The 23,989-nt window shown below is 56.6% G+C and overlaps 8 protein-coding genes across 8 annotated transcripts; 6 read left to right on the top strand and 2 right to left on the bottom strand.

Annotated features, from left to right (window-relative positions):
* Nucleotides 1-141: 141 nt before the first annotated feature.
* Nucleotides 142-1,835, top strand: BDW47DRAFT_111189 (uncharacterized protein). Its single transcript, XM_024813899.1, has 2 exons — nucleotides 142-413; nucleotides 467-1,835. The coding sequence occupies exons 1-2, from the start codon at nucleotides 408-410 to the stop codon at nucleotides 1,520-1,522; spliced, it is 1,062 nt and encodes a 353-aa protein (XP_024668979.1). The 5' UTR covers nucleotides 142-407; the 3' UTR covers nucleotides 1,523-1,835.
* Nucleotides 1,836-2,085: 250 nt separating this feature from the next.
* BDW47DRAFT_128539 (ATP-dependent (S)-NAD(P)H-hydrate dehydratase) lies at nucleotides 2,086-3,439 on the top strand (the record flags this gene model as incomplete). Its single annotated transcript, XM_024816857.1, has 6 exons — nucleotides 2,086-2,176; nucleotides 2,241-2,280; nucleotides 2,330-2,376; nucleotides 2,441-2,451; nucleotides 2,507-2,539; nucleotides 2,594-3,439. The coding sequence occupies 6 exons, from the start codon at nucleotides 2,086-2,088 to the stop codon at nucleotides 3,437-3,439; spliced, it is 1,068 nt and encodes a 355-aa protein (XP_024668980.1).
* Nucleotides 3,440-4,562: 1,123 nt separating this feature from the next.
* BDW47DRAFT_111196 (putative adhesin) lies at nucleotides 4,563-5,136 on the top strand. The gene has a single exon (XM_024813900.1). It carries the CDS (start codon nucleotides 4,645-4,647, stop codon nucleotides 5,008-5,010), a length of 366 nt encoding a protein of 121 aa, XP_024668981.1. The 5' UTR covers nucleotides 4,563-4,644; the 3' UTR covers nucleotides 5,011-5,136.
* Nucleotides 5,137-5,207: 71 nt separating this feature from the next.
* BDW47DRAFT_111197 (DNA replication licensing factor MCM7) lies at nucleotides 5,208-8,133 on the bottom strand. Its single transcript, XM_024813901.1, has 4 exons — nucleotides 7,757-8,133; nucleotides 7,550-7,680; nucleotides 5,578-7,495; nucleotides 5,208-5,507 (listed from the first exon to the last, which is right to left on the bottom strand). Exons 1-4 carry the CDS (start codon nucleotides 8,072-8,074, stop codon nucleotides 5,436-5,438), a joined length of 2,439 nt encoding a protein of 812 aa, XP_024668982.1. The 5' UTR covers nucleotides 8,075-8,133; the 3' UTR covers nucleotides 5,208-5,435.
* A 494-nt stretch (nucleotides 8,134-8,627) lies between these two features.
* Nucleotides 8,628-12,481, top strand: pex1 (AAA family ATPase peroxin 1; the record flags this gene model as incomplete). Its single annotated transcript, XM_024815411.1, has 4 exons — nucleotides 8,628-8,738; nucleotides 8,801-9,040; nucleotides 9,096-9,174; nucleotides 9,240-12,481. The coding sequence occupies 4 exons, from the start codon at nucleotides 8,628-8,630 to the stop codon at nucleotides 12,479-12,481; spliced, it is 3,672 nt and encodes a 1,223-aa protein (XP_024668983.1).
* A 1,496-nt stretch (nucleotides 12,482-13,977) lies between these two features.
* Nucleotides 13,978-15,808, top strand: BDW47DRAFT_133869 (acyl--CoA ligase; the record flags this gene model as incomplete). The annotated part of the gene is made up of 3 exons (XM_024817948.1): nucleotides 13,978-14,107; nucleotides 14,158-14,793; nucleotides 14,856-15,808. The coding sequence occupies exons 1-3, from the start codon at nucleotides 14,008-14,010 to the stop codon at nucleotides 15,806-15,808; spliced, it is 1,689 nt and encodes a 562-aa protein (XP_024668984.1). The 5' UTR covers nucleotides 13,978-14,007.
* A 22-nt stretch (nucleotides 15,809-15,830) lies between these two features.
* On the bottom strand, nucleotides 15,831-16,897 carry BDW47DRAFT_133873 (uncharacterized protein). The gene is made up of 2 exons (XM_024817949.1): nucleotides 16,605-16,897; nucleotides 15,831-16,533 (listed from the first exon to the last, which is right to left on the bottom strand). The coding sequence occupies exons 1-2, from the start codon at nucleotides 16,852-16,854 to the stop codon at nucleotides 15,959-15,961; spliced, it is 825 nt and encodes a 274-aa protein (XP_024668985.1). The 5' UTR covers nucleotides 16,855-16,897; the 3' UTR covers nucleotides 15,831-15,958.
* A 1,462-nt stretch (nucleotides 16,898-18,359) lies between these two features.
* On the top strand, nucleotides 18,360-22,210 carry BDW47DRAFT_133881 (uncharacterized protein). Its single transcript, XM_024817950.1, has one exon. It carries the CDS (start codon nucleotides 18,624-18,626, stop codon nucleotides 22,077-22,079), a length of 3,456 nt encoding a protein of 1,151 aa, XP_024668986.1. The 5' UTR covers nucleotides 18,360-18,623; the 3' UTR covers nucleotides 22,080-22,210.
* The last annotated feature ends 1,779 nt before the right edge of the window (nucleotides 22,211-23,989 follow it).

Consider the following 23,989-nt stretch of genomic DNA (forward strand, 5'->3'; position numbering starts at 1 on the left):
TCGAGAGAAAAAGTGCGCTGCGGCTGGCAAGTGTGGCTCATTGGCTTAGTCTTATCCATAAGCGAGGGCCCTGTGGCGCAGGCATCCGGGACCTTCCGCTTAGCTAAGCCCGTGACCCTGACATCCTCTCACGTGACCCGTAACTTCTAGAAGGACAGGATGGCGAGACCTATTTTTACCCACTGGCAAAGCCTTCTCTGATCAGCAGCCTCACTCCTGTCTTCTTCCAGTATCTTCTGGTTGCAGTGTCAGAGCGTGGAGCCTGCTATTCAGTCAGTTCGCATCTTGACCTTTGGTCGAACCGCAAGAGTCATGAAGCTACCCCGTCAACTGACCCACCTACGGTGATTTGCTTCTGTATCCTCCTCGAACGTGCTCTTTACCTGTGACAGACTACGCAGCCCAAGATGAGTGTATGATATCTCCCCCGAGTTCCACTGACAGTGCCATCCTAACCTGCTATCAGTTCCTCGATTCCGTGCTTTCGTCGATCGACAAAGGCCAGCCGGCGCGCATGCCACCAACTTCGTCCGCTCCACCGGCACCTGTCTCTTCGTCTACCGCTAAACCGGAGGCTCGCAAGCCGGCCACCGCATCTCGAAATGCTCCTTCCGACCAAAAGACAGTTGCCTCGGGTATGAAACGGAAGGCTGAGGAACAGCTCCCCCGTCCTCAACGGCCAGCGCCTCCGGATTCAAACAAACCGTCAACCTCTCGACCTCTACCGTCAGCGACGCTGTCTAAGCCCCGTCCGATCGCAAAACCCAGCTCCGCACGACCGGTGCCTGCGAGAGCTACCACCGGGAGTAGCTTGCCCACACCTCAGAAGGCGCCTCAGAAACCCCCTCAGAAAGCGCCTCAGAAAGAACCCCCAGCCTCTTCGAAGGCTCCTCCCAAAGGTTCCTTTGCAGACTTGATAGCGCAGGCGAAGAACCTTCAGCAGAAAACGCCCACACAGGTCGGCATGTTCAAGCATCAGCCCGTCCCGAAAGAGAAACTCAGCAAGATGGAACGCAAGAAACGAATGATGGAGGCCCAAGCCAAGGAGAAAGAAGCCAAGCTGGGAAAGCGGCCAGGTGCTGCCTCAGGGACTAAGCCTGGTCTCCAGAAACTGGCCTCCAAGACCGCCGAACCCACCTACAGGGGCACTTCCCGACCAACACCAACGCCAACGGCAACGGCCCCTGCTCAGCCTGCATATCGTGGTACGGCCGGTCTACCGAGTCGACGTAGCGGAAACGATCGGAATGCGCAGTCTCGCGGCGGTCGCCGCAGAATGGATGAATACTTGGGGACAGATGAAGAGGATGAGGGCGAATATGCGGATAACTACGATGATTACTATTCCGACGCATCGTCCGACATGGAAGCTGGTTTGGACGATGTGGACCGCGAAGAAGCCGCAGCGTTGAAGGCAGCCAGGAGAGAAGACGAAGAAGAATGGAAGGCAGAGCTTGCTGCGAAGCAAGAGAAGTTGGAGCGGCGCAACAGGCTGGCCTCATTGGCTTCTAGGCGGGGCTGAATGTCGAAAGAGCTCGACTCTTGCCATTCACACAAAATCTCCGATACTTTTTTTTGGATTTGTCATGGAGTATCATTTGAGGGTATACCCACGATGATGCCATTACGCGGTTGATTGATTACTAGTGTTTTTCTCTTCTTTTCTTTTTCTTTTGGGTTGGTTTTGTTTCTTGATTTCAAGCATCAGCGAGCGACAATGTCCATAGAGGGCTTTCTTTTTCTCTACATGTCCATATTTTGGTTGCATGCAAAGCGCGGGGCGTCTTTTACTCGGTGTCAATCCGTTTTAAATACAATTCTGTTTCTTAGCTTTATTGATGATCTATTAATGTTCCAACATCGAGCTCATATGCCCGTGACTATCCACTGCGGAGACAATTCTCCGTCCAGGCCCCACCCGGGCGGTGACATCACCGGTGCTTTATCCTTGTCCAGGTTTCTTAACGTCAACTCTCTTCAACAACTTGTTCTAAACATTCCATGAACCTGTCTCTTCCCTTCATCTGTAACATTCACCATCGATCTTCTCAATCAATCAATTCCACCATACCAGCGCTGCCCATAATGGAGGCACACCAGGTGTCAGCCTCGTCCAAGGCTCTCTTCAAGAAGGCGCGTCAAATCGTGCCTCCCATGCTGGAGCGATTCCACAAAGGTATGCCCTCTGCAACCCTATCCTTCTTCGTCATATCCTTGCAGCAGAAATTGATTGTATACAGGCCAGCATGGACGCGTTGCAGTCATCGGAGGATGTGCAGAGTATGTAGACTTCCCGGAAACTCCCTCCTCACGATCTGACCCCGCCTAGTTACACAGGAGCACCGTACTTTTCTTCCATGGCTTCAGCCAGACTAGGTAAGTGCTCACTTATCTCTACAATCCAGCAACGGTAATAACAAAGACTAATCTCAACACACAGGATGTGATATGGTACAATTGACCCCGTCCCCGCCTACGGGATTCCCACAGTACTGACGAAGCCCAGAGCCATGTTATCTGCCAACAATCAGCGGCCACCGTACGCAATACCAACCTTGCCCTCACTCGAGTGCAAAGCTAACAACCCCCACAGGTCATCAAGTCGTACTCACCAAACCTAATGGTCCACCCATTCCTCGCCAGCAGCGACACAGTCAAGGACTCCAACCCAGACGCCCGCTCGCTCGCCAGCCCGATAATCGCCATGCTCTCGCGTCTCCACGCGCTCGTGATTGGCCCCGGCCTCGGCCGCGACGGCGTCGCACTCAAGGTCGTCAGAGAAGTGATGAAAGAAGCGCGGTCCCGCTCCATCCCGTTCGTCCTAGACGCAGACGGGCTCCTCCTCGTGTCCGAGGACCCAAACCTGGTACTCGGATACAAGGAGTGCATTCTGACCCCCAACGTGAACGAGTTCAGCCGGCTAGCCCAAGCCCTGGGAATCGACATGCCCACCCCGGCACCGAATGCCACGGACGCCTGCGAGAGGCTGTCCAAGGCGCTGGGCGGCGTGACGATCATCCAAAAAGGTCCTAACGACATCATCTCCAACGGGATCAGCACGATGGTGTCTGACATCGCTGGCGGGCTGAAGCGCAGCGGCGGACAGGGAGACACGCTCACTGGGTCCCTGGGGACGCTGCTGGCGTGGCGCGCGGCGTACCACGATGGACTGTGGGAGACGGGGGAGAAGGATCCCCCGAAGCCGGCGCATAGTCAGCAGGAGGTTCAGGCGGAGCTGGAATCCTCGGGCACGCGGTTGTCGCCTGCGACGACGCTGCTGCTGATTGCTTGGGCTGGCAGTGGGCTGACTCGGGAGTGTTCGAGGCGCGCTTTCAACGCCAAGGGGCGGAGCATGCAGGCTAGTGACCTGACGGATGAGGTCCATGGGAGTTTCCTGGATCTGATCGGTGAGCCGGAAGAATCGAAGACGCATCTATAGATGTGAGGCGGTCGTCTAGAACGGAGGTAGCCTTGTGTGTATCTAATACGTAATGTCATCAGATGATATGAGCTGTTGTTTTGTCTTCTCCAATCGGGGCGTTGTTCCAGATGCTTTGTCTGGGACCTTGCCTAAATTTAGTACGCCGTTCTCCAGACCTGCTATGACCCTGTTCGGCTCCGGAACTGGATCGAAGACCCGAATCTGACAGGTAGCGTGATGCTCGCTTCTAGCTTGCAGTCATTTGCTAGGTTCCGTGACTGTGTACTGCCTATACGAGAGGCTCTTCGCTGTCTTCTGCGTCATGTCAGATAGCTATACTTTGAGAGTGATACTCAGTCTATTGTGACCAATTGTGTGTTTCGCCGTCCGACTCCGGTCTGTCCAGGCAGACATAGAGTAAACCGGTCCCTGAACACCTATTGAGTAACAAGGTCCAACACAGCCAGCCCACCGACAGCCACCCTCGCTGAGTAAATCCACAAAACCAGGCTTTCCAGTATCACGCCCCCAAACCCAGCCTTCAACCACCAGGCCAAGCAGCCCCCCCAAAGCCCCAAAGAGGAAGAAGAATCAACCGTCAAAACCCCATAATTCCCCACAGCAACTCATAATAACAATTCAGTCACATATTAATATCAGCCACAAACCCCGCAGCAAGTCATCATCAGCAATGTAGGTATGTTCCAGATCTCGTATTCGAGACCGCCGGGCTGGATGCCTGTGGCGTCCGGGTGACGAACCAGATCTGGGCCCCAGCGCTGGGCAGCTGTTCATGGCGGAGAGACATGTTTTAGACATTGATATTGGATTGGAACGTTTTGAGGGGTTTTGTTGGCTGAGGCTTTTTTTCTTGGTTCGTTCTGTGATACGTAGGATGATTGGGATGGTATAGGGCTGGAGGTGCGTCTCGTATAGTTTGTAGAGGTGAGCTCATACATGTCTTGCCAAGTTTGGGTTGTGTGTGACCGTGGTGGGAGACAGTTACTCATCCTGTAGGATCCAAGAATAGAACGGGTTTCGATGTTAGGATGTGATGGTATAGATGGGGTGAGGAGGAAGAGGTATATATAAAGCAGGTCGAGCGTCGCCATCAACATCTCTATCCCATCCATCCATCAAAGCATCAATCCAGCGATCTACAACTCAATACTGCATCCAAACCTCTTCTCCAAAGTATATATCTACAAATACCCACCGCAAAAATGCAACTCACAACCCTCGCCCTCCTCCTCGCAACCGCAACGGCCGCAGTCGCCATCCCCACGGAGTCCCACCAACCTCCCCCAGTCTGCAACACCTGCAACCCGCTCTCTGGCCAAAACCACTGCGACATCACGACCTCGTGCATCAACACCGGCACGCGCTTCCACTGCGCCTGTCGCGCGGGCTACAAGGCCTCCGCCGACAACAACGACATCAGGAAGCAGTTCCGCCTCAACATGCCGGACTATAAGTTCTTGGTGTTTACGCCGGAGTCGACCGAGTGTAATACGCTTTGCAATAATCCTTATGGGGCGGGTCCGGATCTCTGTGCCGAGGTGCCTGTTAGGGATAGGTGTTCTGTTTAGAGGCTGCCTGGCTTATCCCTGATTGACTGTCCCGTCTTGGTATGGGAGGGAAGGGGGTTGGTTGGTGGTGTGTTGGGTATGGACGTGGAGAATGAATCCATGAGTCTGGTGTTTGGTTCAGATCGGGGAGAAGTAGGTAGTATAGCGTTGATTGTGACTTGGGGATTTTATAATACGAGGGGTTAGATAGCTTGATAGTCACTCCTTTATGAATGCAGTCGTTCCATTGAACAGATGTTATTCTCTGTAAATCCCAGTAACAGTAACCTAGTCAAATAATCTTCCAGCCTGCAGAATTATGCTCCCAAACACCGGTCATTTCTACCTCATGCGTGACTTCACATACCATGACCCGAATAAAGACGACAAAGACGAAACGCGCAATGGATATAAATATTAGGATGTATTCTATTCCACATCTTGCCTCACATATCCATGTCCTCATCGTCGGCTTCGATGAATATAAGCCGGTTGCTGTCCTCGGAAACTTGCCAGACCTTAAGTAACTTGTTAGCACACGGCAAAAACTAAGAGAAAGAAAGAAAGAAAGAAAAAAAAAAAACATACCAGAACACTCTCATACTCGGCCAGTGCCATGTTGAGCTGATCTTGAGTAAAGCCCTTGGCCAACACCCGCTCGCGGATCCGCCGCATGCTAAGCGCGCTGTCATCCCCGTCGCCCACGACGGCAGCTCCGCTGTCCCGCATGCTGCGGATGAGGTTGTAGATCTTGCTCGTCGGGGTCTGGTCCAGACCGGAATGTCCGTCGTTGGACAACGAGGCACGACTGACGTCCACCAGGCGCAGCGCCTCGTCCACATCCTCCGTGATGACCTCGTTGCTGAATCGCAGACGCGCCAGCGCCTGAGAGAGACGCACCACACCCAGCAGGGTACGCGGGGTGACGTGGGAGAATTGCTTCTTGCTGGCCTCGTCGCTCTTCTGCTGCTTCCGCATCTGCACGTACGCCCCGACCATATAGTCAGACACCGACGAGGGGACGACGGGCCGGAAGGTGCGCGCCTTGGCGACGTACTGGCGGACTTCGGCGGGGGTAAACATGATGCCCGAGTCCTCCGTCTCCGGGTGCTTGTTGTGCATGTGAACATAGGTGACGTGGTTGGCCAGCTCCTCGTCGCCGTCGCGGGACGGGGTGTCGAGAATGAGGAACATGACGTCGAAACGCGAAAGCAGGGCGGCCGGAAGGTTGATGTTCTCGACCGGCGACACGCGGGGGTTGTACCGGCCGTAGAGCGGATTGGCCGCGGCCAGGATCGATGTGCGTGCGTTGAGGGTGGTGGTGATGCCGGCCTTGGAGATGGAGATGGTCTGCTGTTCCATTACTTCGTGAATGGCGGTCCGGTCGCCGTCCTCCATCTTGTCGAACTCATCAATACAGCAGATGCCGTTGTCGGCCAGGACCAGGGCTCCACCTTCTAGCACCATCTCGTCCGTGACGGGGTCCCGCATGACAGCGGCCGTGAGACCGACACCACTGCTTCCACGACCAGTGGTGTAAACGCCGCGAGGGGCGACCTTCGTAATATACCGCAGCAACTGCGACTTGGCCACACCAGGATCACCCATCAGGCAGATGTTGATGTCGCCACGGATGTGCATGCCATCACCCATTTCCTTACTGACACCACCAATCAAAAGGAGGAGCAGGGCTTTCTTAACGTCCAGATGTCCGTAGATTTCAGGCGCAATGGACCGGGCGAGATACTCGTACATGTTGCCGGACTTGTCGTGCTGCTCGATCTTCCGCAAAGTTCGGCTGTCCATGTTCGTATCGTCGTACGATTGCTTGTGCTGGGTAACGTGTTGAGCCTCCATGTAAGTGTCCGTCAGAAGACCCGCACGGATGGCCCTGAAGCCAGTGTAAGGGGTGGGAAGGAAGATGCCGGCAATGTCGACAACGTCGCCCGGGTTCATTTGGCGCGTCAGAGATCCGTGACAGTGGATGGTCATGGTCCGGGGGATGTGACCGACGGGCACCTGTTCCGCCATCTCCTGGATCTTGACCTCCTGGAAGGGAATGAACTTGGACGCACGAGTCGAGAGGAACAACTGTCCCTTGACGTTGTTCTTCTTGCACTCGTCCGACAGACACTCCGTCAACGGCATGAACTGCTTGGTGGTGACGGGCTGGAACACTTCGCTTCCGCAACGGTCGCAGGTGTAGGCGTTGATCTCAACGGCGGGCTTGACGTCGGAGACACGGGTGACGATACCACGGACGGTCACTAGGCTACCAATGTGATCCGCACGCACGTGGCGCACCGCAAGGGCTTTCGAACCGCGCTCAGTGCTCGATCCGGACGGCGTCAGGGGCTTGAAGTTGAGTGTGTAACGACGAGTCAGCTCGGGAGGGAACATCGACGCAGTCGAAGGGGCGTCCATGCCGGCTTCTTGAGCCATGGCCATGGCTTCGTTTCGCTTTTCACGTTGCGACATGATGACATCGAGGACATCGTCTTTGAATCTGTGACGGTAATCAGTTGCGAGGTCCCATGTCCATCACCGGTGTAAACCATACGAGATCTCGGTGGTCTCCTGGGGCATGATGGCATCCACCGCCCGCGAGAAAATTTCGACATAATGCTTTGTATTCCTCTGCACTGAATCCACGAGTTTGAGGTCGACGTCGTCCGGAAGTGATTTCTCGTACTACAAATTCGCGGTATTAGTGATCTGCGGAAATGGAACCTAAACCAAACTGTTGATCTCGTCGACTGTCTCTTACCTTGACCAAATCATCCAGCTCTACCAAAACGTTAAGTCGCTCGCGATTGGCAACATCCTGCAACATCTCCATGTACTTGAGCTTTGTACCCCGGCGCCCCCCGCGCGCCCCCGTCTGTCCATTCCCATCCTCTGCATCATCCATGAAATCATATTCGTCACTCGTGCGCTCGCCCCCATCGAGGTGGAGATCTTCAAGAGCCTCTGTGGCGGCCGTTGCAGAGGTCGACTCGAGGGTTTTGAACCCCTTCAAGAAGTCCTTGAAGGTGTCCAATTGTTCGTCATAATTGACCGGGGCATTGTAAGCGAGCAAGGCCATGATGCGACGGTGGACAGAAGCAGATCAATTGGCCGTGGAGAGAGGGGTGTTGATGTAAGAGACGGACAAGGGAAGGAAACGAAGGGAACAAACGGACCCAACTGAATCCACAGCTCAGAATCCGACTTCTCCCCAGCTGTTGTTGCGCTAGTCCCCTTTCGGTGTTAAACACGTCGCGTCACGAAAGGAACGCGTCGGGCCATTCCTCAATACACGCTAGTCCTGTTGTGACCTAGCGCAGTAGCACGTGGACCGGAGCGGAACAAGTCTCGGTCCGAACAGGATCAGGCGGGCCGGTTCGGCGAGTTGGACTGGCGGCCTCTTGATTTGTGGAGTCCCAAGGCCGCAAGTGAGATGCCGTGGACCTTGGGAAGTCCGGGGCAGACAGTACCACTAACACTCACGCCTCGGAGATGGTGATTTGTGTCCTTGTGCCTTCTCTTCCTTCTTCCCTCCGCTTCTTTGCTTCCTTTGTTTCTCGCAATTCTGTCTTTGTTTTCTAATTCATATTTCGGACTTGTGGACTGCTACTCCTGTCTCCCTGCGCCCGAGAATGGCGCCCAAGAAGCCCTCCACGACGGCCGAGGTCGCCCTCGTGCCATTGAAGAATTGCTTGGTCAACCTGCCACCGTCACTCGTGGCGCTGCTAGTCAATGCCAACACGGTGAGCTTGCCTTTTAATCTTCAGTTCTGGTAAGTTTTTTTTTTCTCTAACCAGAAAATCAGACTGCGCAGAACGTCATTGTCGAGCTGCAGTACCGACCGACGGCCGGGAAGCTCAGCGGGAACCCCGCGCAACGGTCTTGCTACCTGGGATGGACCGGCATGCAGAGCAAGCGCAAGCTTGCGCCGGTGGTCGGACGAGATGGAATCAGCAATTCCTCTTCCACCAGAGAGCAGGACGCCTCGACGGTCGAGCTAGATACAACATTTGCGCGGGTTCTCGGACTTTCCGAGGGACAGCGGGTAAGACGTCGCCCTTAAGTTTCAGCTTCAGCGCATTGAGACTAATACGTTGTAGGTCGGGATTTTTATCCACCTAGACCCTCCCGTGGCTCACACTATAAACATCGAGCCTCTGACTCCGGAGGATTGGGAAAGTATGGATTGTGAACTCCTAAGGCGGTCCGCCCCCGCACAAGTGCTGACCTCGGCTATTATACAGTCATTGAGCTACATGCGTCATTCCTCGAGCTGAATCTCTTGTCGCAAATCCGCGCGCTACCAAACCCCGGATACAATTCGGCGCAGTCGGAACACATGCATGCGCTTGCGCTGCATCTCTCCCCGACATCAACGGCCAATATTGTCATTACATCACTCACGCCGCCTCCCTCCAACACCTCTCCGTTCGCGAAGATCGCCCCAGATGCGGAAGTGATCGTGGCCCCCAAGGTTCGCTCCAAGGCGAGAGGCTCGCGGGGCGAGAACCGAAGCGTCACCGGCAGCAGCAAGCGCAGTGGGGGAGGACGGAGTAGCGGAAGCACCGTGCGACCGAAGAGCGGCCGGTCCGACTCGACAAGCCGGGGCTCCCTTTACTTCCGAGGCACCGATCGTCAATGGTCCGAGCACACCTTTGACTCGGAGCTGGAGGAGGATCGCAACGAGGGTTTCCGTGTCTGGATAGATCCGGACGTGCTGGCGAGCAACGAGCTGCGCGGCGCCACTTGGGCGGCCGTCAACATCATCCAACCGTCGGGACTGAAGGCTCCCTTGGATCCCCAACAACAAATGAGCCAAGCGGAGCAAAAAGCCAGTGATGCAGGCACACCCGCGACGAAGATCGTGGCTAAACTGGCGCCGTGGGTAGATGCACCGGACACCCAGCATGTTGCCTTGTCCACTCTGCTGTGCAGCGCGCTTGGCTCGGAAGGCATGGCCGGTGGCATTGTCCGGGTTGAAGCGGCGCCTACCCCGTTGCAGCGGTCGGCTGTGAAAGGCCTGAAGATTTACCCTTTCACGACCGACACCACCAAGAAGAAGGATGGGCTTAAATTTGGCGCCGACACGGTGGCCGCGAAGGATGCTCTGGCGGAACGGATCAAGGTGATCCACGGCACCCCTGGATCCGACAAGGGATTGCTGTCTGGACCTCTTACGGATGGCATGATTCTGCCCAGGTCGGAGAAACCGAGCACGGTGTCTCCATTCGACGGTGGTATCCTTCGATTTGATCCGCCGTTGAAGGCCACCTCGGACACGCCCAAGCCGTTTGGATGGTTACCAGGGTCGGAGGTCAAGCTGTCTCTTGAGGTGCAGGCTGAGATTCCTAAGCCCGCCGACCTAGGTTCGTCGGTCCTGTCCTCGGAAGACACGTTACCATCTACCATTCCCAAGATGGTGGGAATCGACCCCATCATCTCCCAGTGTATCGACGGCCTGACCAAGTCATCGTCTATCTTGTTGACTGGCGGTCTTGGTGCGGGAAAGACGGCTCTGACGCAGCTACTCGCCCACAAGGTCCGCAAGGAATATCTGTTCAACGTCAAATACTTTTCGTGCCGGAAGCTCGTCACCGACGAGACCCGGATCTCGAACATCAAGGAAACACTGAGCCGGCTCTTCATGTCCGCATCTTGGTGCGCTCGTCTTGGCGGGCAAGCCGTCGTGATCCTGGATGATCTCGACAAGCTGTGCCCCGTCGAAACTGAGCTGCAGGTCGGCGGAGACAACGGCCGCAGCCGCCAGAACAGCGAGGTTATCTGCTCGATGGTGCGGGAGTACTGCACGATGAACTCCTCGGTGGTGCTCTTGGCGACCGCGCAGTCGAAAGAGTCCTTGAACAACGTCATCGTCGGGGGTCATGTGGTGCGAGAGATCATCCACCTGAGAGCGCCGGACAAGGACGGGCGCCGAAAGGTGCTGGAGCAGCTCACGAGCCAAGACCGGAACACCAGCGCCGCCACTAATGGGCCCGGACGCGCACGGGACGAGAGTGCATCGTCCGCAGACGACTCCTGGTTAGATCCTTCGAACCCGGACAGCCGCCCTAGCACAGCCGGAATCGACGGCTTCGTTCTGGGCCGGGACATCGATTTCCTGGAGCTGGCTGGCAAGACAGATGGCTACATGCCCGGCGATTTGGTGCTCCTCGTCTCGCGCGCACGGAACGAAGCGCTCATCCGCTCGGTGCAAGACCCCATGGCTGCATCAAAAGCGATCACCCTCGGGGCGAAGGACTTCGACAGCGCGCTGGACGGATTCACCCCTGCATCCCTGCGCAACGTAACCCTCACATCCTCCACCACGACGTTCTCCGCCATCGGTGGCCTCCACGACACCCGGAAAATGCTCCTGGAGACACTACAGTACCCCACCAAATACGCGCCCATCTTCGCGCAATGCCCGCTACGCCTACGGTCCGGCCTCCTACTCTACGGATTCCCCGGCTGCGGCAAGACGCTCCTCGCCAGCGCCGTCGCCGGCGAATGCGGGCTGAACTTCATCAGCGTGAAGGGCCCCGAAATCCTCAACAAATACATCGGTGCAAGCGAGAAGAGCGTACGCGATCTCTTCGAGCGAGCCCAAGCCGCGCGGCCCTGCATTCTCTTCTTCGACGAATTCGACAGTATCGCGCCCAAGCGCGGTCACGACTCGACGGGCGTGACGGACCGAGTCGTCAACCAGCTGCTCACCCAGATGGACGGCGCCGAAGGGCTCTCCGGCGTCTACGTACTCGCCGCTACGTCCCGACCGGACCTGATCGACCCGGCGCTGCTGCGCCCGGGACGACTGGACAAGTCCCTCCTCTGCGACATGCCGAGCCACTCCGACCGGATGGACATCATCGAGGCAGTGAGCAAGAAGCTCGCGATGAGCGACGAGGTGGCCGCGCGCCTGGACGAGGTTGCCGAGCGGACGGAGGGCTTCTCAGGAGCGGACCTGCAAGCCGTCGTGTACAATGCCCACCTCGAGGCCGTCCACGACGCCCTCGGCGACCGCTCAACCGACAAAGCAGCGGGCAAGAGCGCCGGCAAGCAATCCACCTCTTCCTCGTCGGCAGCAGGGACCAGTACCAAGTCCTTCATCCAATTCCTGTACTCGACATCAGAGCAGCGCAACGGATCAGTCGCCATGCCGTCCCCGGCCGTCGTCGCGTCCAAACTAGATGCCATCAAGAGCGCCCGGCGCCGCCAGCGGCAGACCGAGCAGGGTCCCTCCGCCGGGGGATCGACGGCGCCCACGCCGGTGACAAACGGGGCAGCAGCGCACGAAGAGCCGCGCGAGGAGATCATCGTCCGCTGGGAGCACATGGAGCGGTCGCTGGACACCACGCGGAGCTCGCTCAGCGTGAACGAGCGACGGCGTTTGCAGGGGATCTATTCGGAGTTTGTGTTTGGGCGGAACGGCGAGATGCCGAATGGGGAGGCCGGGAATGAGATTGGGGGGCGGACGAGTTTGATGTAAATGCATGGGTAGGAGGAGTTGTACATTTATTGGTAGATAGTACTATGTATAGAGGATGTATATTTACTCGCCGGCAGAAGTGCTAAGAATAACCAACCCAACCACAACACTAATAAAAAAAGAAAAAAAAGAAAAGGAGTTCCATCCCCAACTCGAACCCACCCCCTCCCTAAAATACCATCCTCCCAAAAACCACCCCACCTCGAATAAGCTTTCAAGAGTGAAAAAAAAAACTGGTAGCTTCTCTTTGATTGAGCGTGTCATCCTTAGTGCAGGGGCCATGCTAATCTTCTCTGTATCGTTTCAAATTGACCAAATGCCCGAAGGCACTAGGTATATCCTTATAGTAAAATATATAGGAGGGTTGAATTGTGTTCGGGAATGATGATTGGGTGGTGGGGGCTGGCGGCCGGGTAAGCGAGATTAGGTAAGGAACACCGAAAAAACCACCTAACTTGGTGGGTGGGTGGGTAGAATTCTGGAAGGGAGAAGAAGGGGGGGAGGGAAAACTAAAACTAAAGGAAGAATGGGTGCCACTGCCACTGCCGGCCATGTGGTGCGTATCCACTTATAATTACTACGTGTGGGTAATGGTAGTGGGTGGGTGACTGTTGGGTGGGCGATAAAAATGCTGTTGATGGTTCCGCATTGTGCTTTGCTGGCGATGGGAGTTTCAAAACTACCTAGGTAGATATATTATTGTGTAAAACGGTAGAATTGTCAAGCGATGCTATGGCCTAACTAATCAAGGTGCAGTATTCGTGTACAATCCTTAAGCAAGCAACACCATAAGCAGGATGTAATTAGTCATCAGGCACTGGGGACTCCACACTTTGCCCCTCAAAGCTTATTCGGTAAAATCGGAGTTAACGAGCTAGTAAACTGCCGGTATGGTGGAGTCTTTTGGGTCGTTTAAGACTGTATTTAATTTACACAATACGGAAGTCATCCAGTGGTCCGGTGCCTCGGTGCTGGCTTTCGAAGTAGAAAGAAGAGTGCGGAGTGCGGAGTACGGAGTAATCGTGCTGGACGGTCTAGCACGGCTTAACCTGGATGCCACATTTGAAGAGTACGTTGAGAGATCAGCTTGATACCTCTCATTTTGCTCTAAATAGTCAGCCAATAAGCGCCAACTATATTAGCAGTTTAGCACCCTTACCAGGTTCGCTAGTGCCTTGCGTCTCTCGTAGTCTCGTATAGCAAGGTCAGATCCCCGAGGGGAAGAATTCCCCCATATGGGTTAGGGTGGCGGCTATCCATGGGCGGAGATCGCCTCTGTTACCAGTATCGCCTTGTTATGCCGAGGGCCGAATGGTTACAGGTTCTTTGTATTTATTCGGCTTTCCTGTTCTCTGCCACTTATTTATTTGAGCCTCTTTGAACTTTTATTCTTTTCTCTCCCGATTGCTTTTACCTTCTTCTCCTCTTCTTCTCTCCTCTTTTAACCGTTCTTTATACGCAATCCTATATATCCGCCTGACAGTTTCCCTACCCTTCCCCTCTCCATTTCCCCGCATCTGGCCGCCATGCCTGTCGCTTCTTCCTACCCGCCGGTCGACATCCCCAATGTCGACCTCTGGACGTTTTTGCTGGAGCGCAAGGATAGGCAGTTCCCCGATGACAAAAGTCAGCATATCCCCTTCCATCAGGCGTCACCGAGACTAACAGCCGTGCAGTCATTTACCAAGATGCCGACACTCAGCGGTTCTACACTTTCGGCGGCCTGAAGGACGCGGCGCTTTCATTCGGAAAGGGCCTGAAAGCCACGTACGAGTGGAAAAAAGGCGACGTGCTCGCCCTGTTCACTCCCAACAGCATTGACACCCCGGCGGTGATGTACGGGTGCCATTGGGCCGGCGGTGTGGTTTCCCCGGCCAACCCGGCTTACACCGTTGAGGAGCTGGCCTTCCAGCTGAAGAACTCGGGCGCCAAGGCCCTCATCACACAGGCCGCGCAGCTGCCGGTCGCCACCAAGGCTGCCCAGCAGGCGGGGATCCCCGACGACCATATCATTCTGATCGGCGACGAGCGTGACCCCTCGGGCAAGTTCAAGCACTTTACCTCGGTGCGCAACATCTCGGGCGCGACCCGGTTCCGCAAGACGAAGATCAACCCTGAGAAGGATTTATCGTTTTTGGTTTACTCGTCTGGTACGACGGGTGTGCCCAAGGGTGTCATGCTGTCGCATCGCAATATTGTCGCCAATACTCTGCAGCTGGCTGCTGGGGAGGCGGGCAACTTGAAGTGGAATGGTGGTGCGGACGGGGAAGGCGATAAGATCTTGGCGTTTCTGCCTTTCTTCCACATTTATGGTAGGTTGCTTCTTTCTTCTGCTTTCTTTTTCGCTTGGCCGTGCGGCTACTAACAATGACAGGCCTGACATGTCTGGTCCACCAAACCCTCTTCCAGGGCTACCGCCTGGTCGTCATGGCCAAGTTCGACCTGGAGAAGTGGTGCTCGCACGTACAAAACTACCGCATTACATTCAGCTACGTCGTGCCGCCCGTCGTCCTGCTCCTGAGCAAGAGCCCCGTGGTAGACAAGTACGACCTGTCGAGCATGCGGATGATGAACTGCGGGGCCGCCCCGCTGACGCAAGAGCTGGTGGAGGCCGTGTACGCGCGAATCAAGACGGGGATCAAGCAAGGGTACGGGCTCAGCGAGACCAGCCCGACGACGCACACGCAGCCGTGGGAGGAGTGGCGGACAACGATCGGCGCGGTGGGCAAACTGCTCCCCAACCTGGAAGCCAAGTACATGACGATGCCGGAGGACGGGTCGGCACCGCAGGAGGTGCCGGTCGGCGAGGTGGGTGAGCTGTACATGCGGGGCCCCAACATCTTCCTCGGATACCACAACAACCCGGCCGCGACGGCCGACTGTCTGTCCGCCGACGGGTGGTTCCAGACCGGCGACGTCGGGTACCAGAATCGCGACGGGGCGTTCTTCATCACGGATCGCGTCAAGGAGCTCATCAAGTACAAGGGGTTCCAGGTGGCGCCGGCCGAGCTGGAGGGCATCCTGGTGGATAACGAGGCGATCGACGATGTGGCCGTCATCGGGGTGGAGAGCCAGGAGCACGGCACGGAGGTGCCGATTGCGTTTGTGGTGCGCAGCGGCAAGAGCAAGGCGTCGGGGGTGGCCCCCGCGACGGAGGCGGAGAAGATCGTGAAATGGCTGGACGACAAGGTGGCTTACCACAAGCGTCTGCGCGGAGGGGTGCGGTTTGTGGATGAGATCCCCAAGAGCGCCAGCGGGAAGATCCTGCGTCGGGTGCTGAAGAAGCAGGCGCAGGAGGCGGCCGCGCCGCCCAAGGCCAAGCTGTAAATCATGATTGACGTTTTCACATTATATATCCATGGTGCGTTAGACTAGCATCGGTTCGACTTGAATACATTGATTGGCATATACCATGCTCGCACCTTCAGACAGCGACATTAACCCAATAGTACGGACGCACCAGGAAGCAAAAAGAATCTACAACCCAAACCTCTTCACCATCCCCTCCACATCCTCACCCTCCACAGCATCAACTCCACCCCGCGCAACCCTCTCAACAGCCCCCTCCACATCCTCCTCACCCCCCAACAAATCCACCCACCCCGCCGTATCTCCCCTCGCCAGCAGCAAATCCGCCACGATCGCAACATCCCCCCTCGACACAGTCCCATACCCCCTGGTCGTCCTCCCCAAGTCCACCTTCCGCGTCGCCTCCTCATCCGTCAGCGTCCCCGGCCTCAAATTAATCGCCTGCAACGGCGTAGCCTTCCCGGCAGCAACATCCTTCGCACGCACCGCCGCCAGCGCAGTCATGTACTCGTCAGCCTCGAGTTTCGCCTGCGCGTAGGCCGGCAGCACGCGGTTGAAGACGTCCTGGATGCGCGCCCAATCGGCGTCGGACATCCATGAGGGCTGGGTGCGTCGGCTGCCGATCCAGGAGATGAGGAGGATCTTGGACACCCGGGGCGAGGCGAAGGAGGCGGCTAGGATGTGTTTTGCCGCGTCGCTGTCGATGGCTTGGGTGCGGGCTGGGCCGCCTTTGCCCCCTGCGCCTGTTTTGTTGTTAGTATTCTTTTGATATATATTGAAGTAGGCATGCGGTAAGGAAGGAAGGGGATAGTACCAGCTGCCCAAACAACATAATCCGGGTTAGCGGCGTCGAGGATACGTTTGGCGTCGGCGTCGCTGCGGACTTCATCCAGACTAGAGAGCAGGACGGACAGCTTCCCTGGGTGGTTGTTGGCCAGGGAGAGGATATCCGGCTTGTGCTCTGGGTTGCGGATGACTGCCGTAACGGACCAGGAGCGGGCGAGGAGGAGGGGGATGAGGCGGAGGGCGATCTTGCCGTGGCCGCCGAGGAGGAGGACGTTCATTTTGATCTATGTATTATATTATAGTGTGCTTATAATATGTATGGTGGAATATGTAGCGGAATGTATCCAGGTGGTGATGATGTAGATGATGCGGGGTGATTTATGCTGGTTTCTGATGATTAATAATTGTGTATGGCGTCATGACTTTATTGATCTGTTTATTTATTTATTTATGTTTATTACTTCATCTACTCTATTTAATTACTTTGTTGATCTATATTATTCTATCCACTACTTTATTCTAGTACCATTCTAAATGTCCATCACTTGATCGGACACAGGAGAAGAACAGAAGAAAGATGTCTTAGGCACCAAGGGATACGAAGATCACTTCAACCCTTCCTGATTCAACCCTCCAACCATCAGACCATCCCCCATGTTGACCAACTCCGTACTACTCCGTACAGAACTGTTCGTTTCACCCAATTGATCCTCTTACGCCCCAAATTTCCGGGACGCCAGACGCCACTAGAACCCGAATGGTCCCCACCCCAAGCACCATCAATCTATATCAAACCGGATGACAGGCTGACAGCCCAACGGGATTCCAGTTGGCCTTCATTTCGGGTGAATTCATTATGACCAGTCGAATGGGAGGGGCTTAGACGAAAGGAGATTGGTTCGGATGGAGAGGGGGTCTGCTGTGGAGACGGACGTAAGGAGTCGAGAATCATCTTGTTCTTCATTGTGCCTGGATAGTATTCATTGGGTGGATACTGGAGAGTTATAGTACTTTATCATGTCGGGTACCTGGCAAGTACCATGGGAGGTACGGAATGAACCATGGGTGGTTCCGCATATCAGATGCTCTAATTCCCAATAGTTTGATATCGGTTAGAACAGGAGGAGAAGAGAAGAGAACAGCTGAAGGGATTTCTGGTCCAACGCGATCGAGTTTAGTCGGATCGAGGAGTACCAATCATGAAGAGATTTCCATTCAGGAACAGAAATAATCAACTTCATATGCTTAATCTTACAGAATTTGATGATGAGAATTTCGAAATAATAATCTTATAAATAATAATCTTATAAATAATATATAATATATAATCAATAATTAAAATAAAATAAAAAAAAATCCACGATCGGGTCCAGATCTCTCCCTCCTTCGGCCTCCCTCTGACTCTCCCTTCTTCCTCCTTCTTCTCCCTTTCTCAATCCTCTTCCTCATCCTTCTTCCTTTTCCTTTCCTGCATTCCTTCTCTTCGCGATCCTTTTCTTTCTTCCCCTGCCTCGGGTTCCTTGCCTGTCCACTCGTTTGCCATCGACTCGACTCCCAGCCATTTCCCGGTCAATCCAGTCCAGTCATTCCTCCGCTCACCAGCGGAACGGCCCTCCCTCCAGCCAGCTGTCCGTCTCCACCCGCCTCGCCCTGTCAATTCGTTCTGTCAATTCGCCTGTCCACCGTCCGGTCCGACCTGAATCCTGGATCCTTGCCATCGTCCGACCTCTATCCGTTGGTTTCGTGGTTACTGGGGAACTTCTCCTTGCACCCGTTGTGTGAGTCCCTCAATGGTTCCGGATGCGCCTCGCGCCCTCCCGACCTGACCCATACTATCGACTCGTCCGATCTGACCTGCCCCCCGTTTCAGTATATGTGTCAATTGCCTCCCTTTCCCTCTCGTCAGTGTCCTCCGACTCCCCAGCAAGGGCCTCTCCGACCCAAATAGTCTGTCTCCCCGACTACAATCGGTCCGTCGCCCGCTCCTGCGTGACGCCACGCCTCGTCCACCCGGGCCCCTGCCCTGCCTCCCATCCACCACCACACCATGAATCGATTTCGCAAGTCGCGAAAGGAGAAGGCCAAGGAGGATGTGCCGGCGATGCCGGCCGAGGCCGTGCCCGCCACCCGGACGCCCAAAACCCCCAAAAAGCCCAAGAAGCCCGACCCGGAACCGCCCATGCCGCCGCTCGATTTCTCCACGGCCCTGCCCTCCAACGACGATTTCCGCACCAGTCTACTCATGCCCAAACTTTCCGCCAGATTCAGCATGCTGCGCGAGCAGGACGACCCGGGTTCCATGATCGGCAAGGCTAGCGACGATAGTGTCCTCTTCCCCAAGCGCGCGTCGCGCCTCAACCTCTTCGGCCACAACCCCAATTTGCTGGCAGATATCGACGAAGTCTCCAACGATGGCAGCCGCCCCTCCTTTTCCGTGAGTCGCGCCGCCTCCGTCATGTCCGGCGTCGATGGCGACGGCACCGACGACGATCGCTCCCAGAAGGAGAGCATCATGAGTCGCGCCCGTCGCGTCGAAGGGAACAACCTGTTCGGGGGCCGCCAGAAGGTCTACAAGATTCCCACCAAGGTGCCTCCCGCCGACGCCCCCGCCGAAGGGCCCTCCGCCATGGGCGGACGGGCCGTCTACGACCACGACGTCGGCCTCTCGGCCTTTCAGCGCCAGCGCCTGAGGGAGAAGGAGGACCGCGCCGCCGACGACGCCCAACACGAGGCCCAGAGCCCCGTCGCGGAGAGCACCGCCTCGCGCATGTCGTCCGCCAACCGCACCACCTACTCTTCGACCGCCTCCGGTCCGACCGCTAACGGCCGTACCTCCACCGCGGCCACCTCCATCGACGAAGAAGCGCCCTTCGCGGGTCCGCCGCCCGGCGACGCCCCCGCACCCCCCAAATCGTCTCAGCCCGGGTGGGGTCCCGAGCGGGGCTCCGTCAAGTCGCGACGGCTCTACGGCCCCGGCCTGACCCAACACCAACAGAATTCCGCCCTGAGCCGCCTCGAGAGCCTCAGTCGTCAGCGCGCCGGCACCCCCGAGTTGGCCCCCCTCAAGCGGTCCTATTCCCGGAGCGCCACCAATCTGCGCGACCGATTGCAGCGTCTAGGCGTCGCCGACCAGACCGTCCAGGCCTCCCGCCGCGCGAGTCCCCCGGCGTTTCCGGCGTCGGCCGCCTCCAAGGACCCCGGGCCCGCCCCGCAGACGGACGCGCCATCCCCCGCGGGGCTCCGTCCCGCCGCGCCACCGCGGAGTCCGGCCCCGAGCGACCCGGACGACGCGTCGTCGCTGTCGTCTGCCGTGCATCCTGAGGATCGCGGGAAAGCCACCGCTCTGGGCATGTTTAATAAGCCGGCCACCGAGTTCGATGAGACTCAGTTCACGCGGCGCCAGCTGCAGATGCACCAGGGTCGGAGCACGCCCCCCGCGCGACGCCCGTCGCCGCCGCCTTCCGGACGCGCCACACCCCCGCGCCACACAGCGCGGGCCCGCGGGGCCTCCCAGTCGAGCAGCCGTCGATCCCGCTCCGGGTCGCTCGCCTCGTCACACTACAGCGACGCCTGGCGACCGGGCAGCCGCTCGGCGGCCACGAGCGGCCGGGCCTCTCCGGCGCACTATGCCCAGGGCACGTTCCTGGCCAATTTCAGCCCGAGTGAGTCGGAGGACGAGGAGGCGACTCACTCCCACGCGCGCGGCGTGTCCGACGCTAGCGCCCCGGACGGCCCCCCGGCCGAGGACCCCCACCCGCTCCCAGAGGTCCGCTTCTCGGATCTGGGGGATCTGAAACCGATCGCCGAACCGGGCCCGGTCGTGGGGAGTGCCGCGGACGAGCCGTCCGCCCAGCAGGAGCCGGACAAGCCCGACTCCCCCACGTTGGGGCCGTCGGGGCTGGGTCTCAGCGGGTTGGTGCGCACCCATCTGCGCCGCGGGAGTGATCGGTCGTCCGTCTTCTTTCCGCCGGCCGCGGGCGATCCCCCCAGCCACCCACCCCCTGTGCCCCCGCCCGTCGCCGCCGATCACTGGGCCCGAAAGTCCTCCATGGACTCTCGGGACTCGGCCGGCGACCTGGCCTGGGGCGAGGAGATGATCGCCCGTCACCAGCGCGACGGCAGCACCGCCACGCAGCGGGAACGCGACGAGTTTGAGCGGGAGCTGGCCGAGCGGCGTCGGCGGGTCCAGGAGAAGCTGAAGGGCATCGCTGAGGCCGACAGCCGAGCGGGCAGTCCGGTCTCCGGCCGGCAGACGCCGGATCACGGGGCCGTCCGGCCTGGGAACGCCTTCTCCATGCTGAAGAACCGCACCACCAAGGGCAATCTGTTCCACCGGCCGGAGTCGAAGGCCGGCGGCCGCGTGATGGGGTCTCACAACACCTCCGCCACGTCTCTGACCCAGGACGGTTACTGGCACGACGAGGAGGACCGGATGCCCATGGACTGGGGAAGACAGCAACAACAACAACAACAACAACAACAACAACAACAACAACAACAACAACAACACTCCCGGTCGAGCTCGCCCCACGTCCCCGCCGACAGGTCAGTCCGGTCGCGCATGACCGCCCACGGACGGAACAGCCAGGAGGATCTTGTCGAGTCGCGGGGCGGCAGCCGCGGCGCGTCGCCCCACTCGAGCTTCCGCTCCCGCCGGAACCGCTCGGGCTCGGACACCTCGCGGCGCTCCAAGAGCCGTCCGCCCCGTGACCGGGACGACTTGGACACCGTGGAAGAGGTCACGATCGCCCTGGATGGATACTTCCCGCGCTATCAGGGCTCCGTGCCCCCGTCCACGCGCCCGTCCGCCGAGCTGGAACCTCTCGTGTATGAGCGACCCCCCTCCGCCGCGTCGGGATGGACCCGCGGCGACAGCCGCTCCGCCACGCCTAGTATTCCTGATCGGCCTCCCCTAGCCGGCGCAGCGGTGATCGGGGCGCCTTCGCGCCCACCCCCGCTCGCACCCTACTCCGCCAACGCCACCCCGCCGCTATACGAGCTGCCGCCCGAGCCCACGCCATCCTCCTCCACCTCCGCCTCATCGACAGCCGGTTCCTCACGATCCAGGTCCCAGGCCGGTCTCCAAAAGCGAACGATCAACAAGATGCAGATCTCCGAGCCAACATTCGTCTCCTCCACATCCAACGTCCCACTCCGCGGCCTCCCCCCAGGCGCCAGCCTCACCAACGGCGCAGCAGGGACGCCCCCCATCCCGCCCATGAACCCGCGGCGCCGCCGGCAAACGACCACGCAGACGCTATTGGGCGCGCTCAAGGGGGACCGGCACGACTCGCAGTACAGCACCTCGACGGCCAGCTCCCTCGGCGAAGAGCAGAGCAACTTCTCCGACGAGGGCGAAAAGCGGCCCCGGCCCCGCCACCGGCTGCGCAAGATCTCCAGCGAGGGAGGGCATTTGAACGCTCGCGCCAGACAACAGGTCATGGCGGCTGGATCCGGGGCGCCGCCTCCGCCGAAACTTCCTGCTGAGGGTGGGATGTTCTAACGTCGTCTCCTTGAACTTTATCATATATATTCCGCTTTATAATGTCTACATGAGCCAGTTTTGGCTCACTCGGCGAACTCATTCTTTGACATTTGACTTCCTTGCATATTTACATCGATACCTCTCTTTATTATATTTCATGTGTCTTTTTCCTTCATTATTTATCTTTCTTGTTATCATCTGATCCATCTGTTTTTCCAGAGCGGATCACTCTATGTCCAGGATTATCTATCCTCTTATGATTGATATACCAACTACATTATGTTGAGCGACAGGACTGTCTTTTTCTTTCCTTTCTTTTTCTTTTTCATGTCCACAAATCTTGGACTGCATCTACCTACCACCTACCTTTCGTTGTGCCTTCCTTCCTTTCTTGTCTTCTCCTTATCTATTTTTCTTTTTGTTCATGTACTAAGCAAGCAAGCCTTATGCTTTGATTCTTGTTCCTCCACACTCAACCATACTGAAATAGATGTATGTATGTATGTATGTATGTGCCAGTTCTATCCAGAATACTATGTACCTTCCATAATCTAGATTTCTTTTCCAATAACTGCGACAAAAACTAGCAAGATCACCGGCAAGCTGCCTTCCCCCCCCTTTTTCCGTTTTGGGGGTTTCGGCTCTAACCCCAAACCCGCCCCGGGCCCTCCTGGCCGATACTTGACATGTTTCTCATTTGGATGGTCAATGCCGGTGGATCTGGGCAACAATCCAGCAGTCAATAAGACCGAATCCATGATAGGCCCTGCACACACACATACATACATACATACATACATACATCATCCATGAGATATGTCGAAAGAGGTCCAGTCCCCGTGGAGAGCCTGTGGACTAGTGGGTAAGTTCGATGGCGGCAAACAGACGTGGAAGACAGACTTGCTTGTAACAGAACCACAAATGAACGGAAACGGGGTACGGTTCATTATACACTTCAAGCAATAGGTTGTCAGTCTCTGAAAAAAGTTCAACTGTTGTTCCAGAAACAGTCAGAGATGAAGGCATCCATCAAACACCCTTTATGGACGGTGGTTGGGTTGGTTGGCCTTGGAAGTTGGCGAAGAAGAGAGAGAGCCATAGTACATTTGTCATGGGTTATTAGAAATGGGAATGTTAGTTAGTTAGATGGTATAAAAGGTCCGGGCTGTGTTTCCCATACCACCCGAGCTTTTTATGATACTTACTGACTCAGTGTCTCGCCTTTGACCCTGATAGGACTCACCCTTTACTTAAAACAATATTACCTTTGCACTCAAGAAGTGAGCAAGAGCAAGGGCTATGAAGTGTGATGTTTTTCTGATCATGACTCCACTATCTATGAACCTCTGTTTATTATACTCCAGCTCACACTGATGGGAAGGAACACCTGCATTGTGGCGTCAGGCAAGCAATCTTGGCCAACTTTAGGACCTCTTCAATCAAAACAAAGCGAGCTGTGCGTGTCATGGGTGGAACTAGTGACCTTAAGTCTTGGCGATCTGGTGGTCAAAGCAAGCTTTCTCTCATGGCGAAGGAATAAAGTACAGCATGACCCTTAGACCGTTATTTTAGATGGTAGCATGCACATGCTGGTTGGTTATGGTCGAGTGGCAAGTCGCCTGCCTGACTGCTATAATCAGTGTGTTGGGGGGCCTACCCACGAGGACAGAATGTAAGATCAAATGCTTTTTAGGATAGACTAAGTCCCTTGCACATATTCTCTCAACTCCAGTGATTCCCTTCCATTTCTTGGCTGGTGGCCTTGATTACTCACCTAGGAGGTCAAATCTAGAACAGTCAAGCTCCCGCAGCCACGTCAGTATCGTGTGGGGAATTGTGGTTATAGTTTCTTGTATCGTTTAGGTGGTGGTTGTTACTCGTGGATTGGGAGGGTCGGATTGGAATACGAACAGGCACGTGTACTTACT

This window comes from Aspergillus candidus (genome assembly GCF_002847045.1).
Source record: "Aspergillus candidus strain CBS 102.13 unplaced genomic scaffold BDW47scaffold_53, whole genome shotgun sequence".
Classification (NCBI taxonomy): Eukaryota; Fungi; Ascomycota; class Eurotiomycetes; order Eurotiales; family Aspergillaceae; genus Aspergillus; species Aspergillus candidus.